At 35.3% G+C, this 6,374-nt stretch overlaps 1 protein-coding gene across 1 annotated transcript; it reads left to right on the top strand.

Annotated features, from left to right (window-relative positions):
- Positions 1-2,015: 2,015 nt before the first annotated feature.
- Positions 2,016-2,861, top strand: LOC113360456. Its single transcript, XM_026603965.1, has 2 exons — positions 2,016-2,379; positions 2,428-2,861. The coding sequence occupies exons 1-2, from the start codon at positions 2,016-2,018 to the stop codon at positions 2,859-2,861; spliced, it is 798 nt and encodes a 265-aa protein (XP_026459750.1).
- The last annotated feature ends 3,513 nt before the right edge of the window (positions 2,862-6,374 follow it).

Genomic DNA, 6,374 nt, shown 5'->3' with positions numbered 1-6,374 from the left:
GGCGCCTTAACAGAGGGGAGCATAGTCAATTTTCCCCAATCAACGACTATTCTCACCAACGTCTGTGTTTGAGCAATGCTTGGTTGAATCCACAAGTTTTTCTATCTCAATATTATTTCAATGCTAGATGAACAAATTATATCTTGATTTCTAGCCTACTAAAGTCAAGTCTCGGACTATGATTAGAAGTGTGTAGTTAAATTTCAGACATCACTGAATAACCCTCGAAGATTGAAGATCAAACGAAGACGTCAACGAGGACTTGATCAACAAAGGTATGTGGTGACTGATTTCATTTGGACTCGTGTTCAACTCTACCTTTCTAATCTATCGAAACAAGTGCCCACTCTATGGAACAATTCCTATGACGGTAAAAATGCATTTTTGTGTGGACTCGAGGATATTTGAGCCATGACTTTAGTGATAATGACCTTTATCCCTGGAAAGGTCCTCATGTTCTAGTGAATGAGCATATTAATTGAACGACCCAAAAATCACTCAATTTCGAGTTACAACAAAGACGTTATGAGTGATTTACTGAAGTAACACCTATAACTGTTGTTGTTGCTGTTGTAGTTTCCACACACAATTGATTACCATATTAAAGAGTGTGTGATGTTTTAAACTCCTTTCTAAATTAAATTATAATTTATTTTAGAAAAATACAACTTATGCTAAGTTTATTATTTATTTCACTATTTATGCAAGAGTTGTAACTTAGCAAAGACTCTCAAAATAAGGAGAGTCTTTGTAAAAGAAAAAAGCTCATGAACTTGGTTAGATTTTAAGAAACCATTCACTATAAATAAAGGGTTCATGTAAGCTACACAAATCATCTCTTGGGAAATTGGTGTAAGCTTCATAAGTTTGTTTTCCACCACTTCTGTTCTTCTTGCACAAGAGTGAGAAAATAAGATTTTGTTTTGGAGATCAGAAAGCACGAGTTGGTAATAATCTCCTTGATAGTTACGCAACTTGTAATCTAGGTTAATTCACTAATTATTGTCTATTCTAAGGTCATTCTCTTCTGATATAAATCCATTCAAGAATTGTTGATCATAAACCCTAAGTTTGATAGATTTCAGTTCACGATCGTATACCGACACTAGTTGGTCGAAATAAGACCTAGAAAGAAAACTTCAATTAAGGTGTTATTGTTGTAGAATAATTTAAGAAGTTTTAACCAGATATCTATTATTCTAGTTGTTCTTGTTGTAGAATAATTAGGTTTCTCTTCCAGTTTTGAAGAGTATAATAATCTCTAATCCACAAGTTTGTTTTGATATTAATTTTACCTTGTAATTGTTCAAAAAATTTGGGAATTTTCAGAGTAATAGAGGAAAGCGAATGTCCGAAAATTCTCTTGGCAATTTTAGGTTTTCAATACTTTTTTATGTATTTTAATCATCTTAAGCGACTTTGGTTGTTTTAATATGTTTGAACCAACTTTTTATGATCCTAATAACCCTAATGATACTCACATTCCTAGGGTTTCTTTTGTTGATAAGGTGAATGGGAGAAAAACATTAAACCCTACCACCATTGATTTATCAAAGTTACCAAACCCTACTCTCAAAGAGGGAGAACCGACCGACTCTGGTAATACCCATAGATATTTTTCAAGAAGGATGTAAGCATTTTCAACATAATCTCATTGCGAGACTTGATTTTACAGGTCTAAAATTTCATGAAGTTAAAAAAACCCTAGAAGAACGGTGGATAATAGGTTCTGATAAATGCAGTTTTCTTCCAATGGGTAAAGGTTTTTTCGTAATTAGGTTAACAACTGCAGAATATAAGGAAATGATTCGTGGATCAACATGGTTTGTTAATCAACAATAGTTGAAAGTGATTGATTGGTACCCGGGTTTCAACCCTGATAAACAAAGAACGTCTCATGCAGCAGTTTGGGTGAGGTTTCATGGGCTTTATATAGAGATTTGGACCGAAAGATCGTTGTTCTCAACGGGAAAGGTTCTTGGAACTTCTATATTGGTCGATCAGAAGGCTATACTATGAATAATGTGGACTTGCAGAAGGTTTTTGATAATGTGAATTGGGGTTGTCTAGACTATACTATTTCCAGGTTTGGTTTTGGAAACGTGTGGAGAAATCGGATTAAATGGTCTCTCTCTAATACAAGATTTTCTATGGCTATTAATGGAGCTGCTTCTAGTTTGTTCAGAAGTACTAAAGGAATAAATAAGGGAGTTCCAATATCTCCTTTTCTTTTTATTCTCATTGCGGAAATCTTGTCTATGATGATAAAGAAGGCTGCATCTTTGAATTTAATCTCTGGGTTCAAGCCATCTAGTGATTCCTTTGAGATTAATCATTTGCAGTTTGCAGATGATTTAATTGTCTTCTTGGATGATAGTTGTGAGTAGGTGAATAACTTGAAGAATATATTGTTGGGATTTGAATTAGTCTCTGGCTTGAAGGTCAACTTCCAAAAAAGTGCACTTGTGCCAGTGGGTGATGCAGAAAATGCAGTGGATGTTGCAGTTATTTTTGGATGTCAGGTAACATCATTTCTAATGAAATTCTTGGGTATTCCTTTAGGCAGTAAGTCAAAGGAAGTGGGTTTTTGGGATGTCATTCTTCAAAACTTTAAGAAGAAGATCAGTATGTGGCAGAGGAAATATCTTTCAAAAGGTGGGAGGCTTATGTTAATTCAAAATGTTTTATCCAGCTTGCCAGTTTATTATTTATCTTTGTTTCAAATACCTACTTCAGTTGAGAAGCAAATGGAGAGAATAATGAGACAGTTCTTATGGGGTTCAATTAAAAAGAAACCTAAGAAAGGTTGGGTAGGTTGGAAAAAAGTGAATTTACCAAAGAAATGTGGAGGTGAGGTATAAAGAAAATAAGGCTGATGAATAAATATTTACATGCTAAATGGATTTGGAGGTATGGTAATGAGGAGAATGCTCTGTGGAGAAAGCTCATTTATCACAAGTTTGGTGGCAATGAATTGGCTTTTCTCCCAAACACAACTAATAAGGTTGTGGGAAAGAGTTTATGGACAGGAATTTTGAAGAGCAGAGATCATGTAGAGCAAAATATGCACCTCCAAGTGCAGAGTGGAGATAGGTGTCTATTCTGGAAGGATGTTTGGTTGAATGGCCAATCTTTAAAGTCCATGTTTCCTAATATGTTCAGTTTGAGTAGATTACAAGATGCTACAATCCAGGAGGTGATGGATAGGAATGCAAGAAATAGTTGGAATTTTGCTTTTTGCAGGAGTCTGAAGGATTTTGAAATTGAAGACATTGCTCATTTGTTAGATTTATTGTCTTCTTTTAATTGTAGAATTGGAGCAGATCACAGGATATGGCAGAGTGGTACAAAGACTTTTTCTGTCTCAGAGTGCTACAAATATTTAGAGGATGAAGGCTTGCTGCTTTTTCCCTATAAGTGTGTTTGGAATCCAAAAATTCCATACAAGGTAATATTCTTTGTTTGGTCTCTATGTTATAATGCTGCACCAACAATGGACACCTTAAGGAACTCTTATGTTGTGAATGATTGTCTTTTATGTAAGAGAAGTGCAGAATCAAACCATCACTTGTTCTTGCATCGTGATATAACTAGAGAGATCTGGTATTATTTCTTAGGGAGTTATAATCTACAATGGGTCTTTCAAGATAGTGTAAGGAATACTATCTGGGAGTGGAGAAAGAAGAAAGGAAGAAATTTGTGTCTAAGAACCAAGATTTGGGACATCATTCCTTTTGCAATATGGTGGGCAGTGTGGCTAGAAAGAAATGCAAGGGTTTTCGATGACAAGTACAATTCAGTGGAGAATCTGAAGGACAGTGTCAAGGCTTTCATTTACAACTGGTGTGTGGGTACTTCAATTTTTGAGGGCATCACTTTGAATATGGTTGTGTCTAATTGGGAGGTTGTTGTTCATTAGCTTCTTCTATGTTTCGGCTTTTTTTTTTATGTTTCATGGCAACTGCATAGGTTGTCTTGTATCTTTGCACCAGTTCTCATTACTTCCTTAGTGATGAACTGGGTTTTTTCAATAAATTTAGCCCTTTCTGAGTAAAAAAAAAAATTTGGTCGATCAGAGAACTCTTGATCTAGAGTTTGGTTAAAAAAAATTTCTGTTCTTGTGGATATTGATTTTGCGAAGCATATCCCAGAACGTATTCATCTTTCAGCATGTGGAAAGAGATTTTGGAAATACATTGACATCCCTAATTACCCAAAAGTTTATTCAGTACATAATATCATTGGTCACACTGATGAAGAGTGCAAAAACAAGACAACGACTAAATATCCCGGTACAGAAACTAACCAACAGTTAGTTCTTGTTGATAAATAACCTGCAAAACAAGTTTGGTAATGGGTAAATCGTAAGAAAGTAGTGGTTGGAAATATGGAGCATGCGGCTTTGGTGAAGTCCAAACAGTTTGAAGAGGATATTGCGAAATCTGAAGCTACTTTACGTAAGGCATCTGATGAATTGGAGAGAGCTAAACATGCAGCTCTTGCTCATGTTGTATTATTCTCAAAGGAATTCTAGGTGATGTCCAAACATTTATAATGGAAAAAAAGTGCATAATAAAAAGAATGGATCTGGGGGAGGTTTGAATGTAGAGGAAAGTACTCCTTCTAATACTTTGGATGCCCAAATTTTTATGCATAATACTCCTTTAGTTAATGAATTATCGGAGGGAGAGCACATTCAAACAAAGAATAAATTTGAAGTTTTGGAAGCTGACTTAGGTCTGAACAGGAATGGTGAAGAGCAAGTTGAAGACGCCGATTGTGAACAACTGGAAGAGGAATCTGAATAGGATTTAGTTGCTCAAGCTAAAGAGGTTAAAAACTATAAGGACAGGGTACATGTGACGCGGCAGACCAAGTATCTAGGGAGGCTAAAAAGAAGGTGAAAACAAACAAGGCTATAGAATCTGGACGTGACCGGGATTTAGAGAATTTCTCGGGAAAAAATACGGTTTAGTCCAAAATCCCATCCAAATATACTAGTTAGTCCTAAGTCATTCAACTAGGTACAAATTAGTCCTTTTTTATGGAAAGTACATAAATAACCTTTTTGATTACAATTTAGTCCAAATATTTGCAGTTTAGTCCAAATTGACTCATGATGATGTCAGCAGTTTTAAATAATATTAAAAAAAATCAATTTATCTTTCGAATCGTTTGTCCAAAATTCGTAACCTTTATATATTCTGAAAGCTCTTTCTGATAGCTACAAAAAGAGTACCCATATGACTATATAATTCTCATTTTTAAAAAAACTTAGTTTACATTGGTCTACAAACATGTACACATCTACAAAAATGCAACCTGTTTACAACCAAACTCATTACCAACACCAGCTCCGACGCCCAACCACCCTTAATCCTGCTGCTGCAAACAACTACAGCACCTCAACCATTAAACCCAAAAAATTTATCTGTTTTTGTAGCTTTCCAATCTTAGTTGCACTTCTCTACAGCAACACTACCCATCCAGTAACAACATAATTCCTGCTCCTCAGTACCAACATCACACTCTGAATTGGGCATATACTAAAAAACACCTAGTAAAGCTTTCATTAGGACCCTCACGCAATACATAACTAAGCCATTTGGTGTTTATGGGTCCTTAAATTTAATATGTAAAAAAACACTGTATGCAACAAACAAGCAAGCTATACAACCATGCAAATCATGCTTAAAAGAGACCATACATAACCAAACATAAACTTATTTTTTCATGAGAATTACACAAGTGCACCAATATGTACACCCCTAAAAAACACCTAGTAAAGCTTTCATTAGGACCCTCACGTAATACATAACTAAGCAATTTGGTGTTTATGAGTCCTTAAATTTAATATGTAAAAAACCACTGTATGCATAGGGAAGGACAAACAAGCAAGCTACACTTGCTGTGTTGGTGAACACAAAGGCTAATCCTCCAATAAAATATATTTGTAAATCAAAGGTTGTTTTAGTCAAATTCAACTAAGAAACCTAACGAACACAATCACGTTATCATCTTAGACCAACATCAAGATAAGAATCAGAAAAGGAACCAAGTATACCTTGCACCGTGTTGCAGCATCTTGGGATGCAAGTATAGAGTATAAGGTAAGGCCACTTCCAAAGGAAGCTGTGCTCACAACCTCATTTATCATCTTCAACTCATCCTCTGAGTTAAACATTAGGAAATGTATTCAACTGCACTAAGTGACTCCTTCAACAGTTCCACATTTCTTGTTTATGACTGTTAAATAATCGAAATTTTCCGAAACTCTTTTAAAGGAAATGAAACATTGAACTCGTGGAACCTTAAATTTATAGAGTCTGCCTTCTTACCCATAGTAACAGAAAGTTTCATGAGCGCTAAACCAT

This window comes from Papaver somniferum, chromosome 3 (assembly GCF_003573695.1).
Source record: "Papaver somniferum cultivar HN1 chromosome 3, ASM357369v1, whole genome shotgun sequence".
In the NCBI taxonomy this organism is placed as follows: domain Eukaryota; kingdom Viridiplantae; phylum Streptophyta; class Magnoliopsida; order Ranunculales; family Papaveraceae; genus Papaver; species Papaver somniferum.
Note: the sequence above shows the minus strand (reverse complement) of the source record. Positions and strands in the feature narration are given on the sequence as shown.

What these genes read in the sequence shown, in the direction of transcription:
- LOC113360456 (XM_026603965.1), top strand. Translation starts at nt 2,016, where the DNA reads ATGAATAATGTGGACTTGCAGAAGGTTTTTGATAATGTGAATTGGGGT. An exon ending in TGTCTTCTTGGATGATAGTT is followed by an intron (nt 2,380 to 2,427) that starts GTGAGTAGGTGA and finishes GATTTGAATTAG; the next exon opens with TCTCTGGCTTGAAGGTCAAC.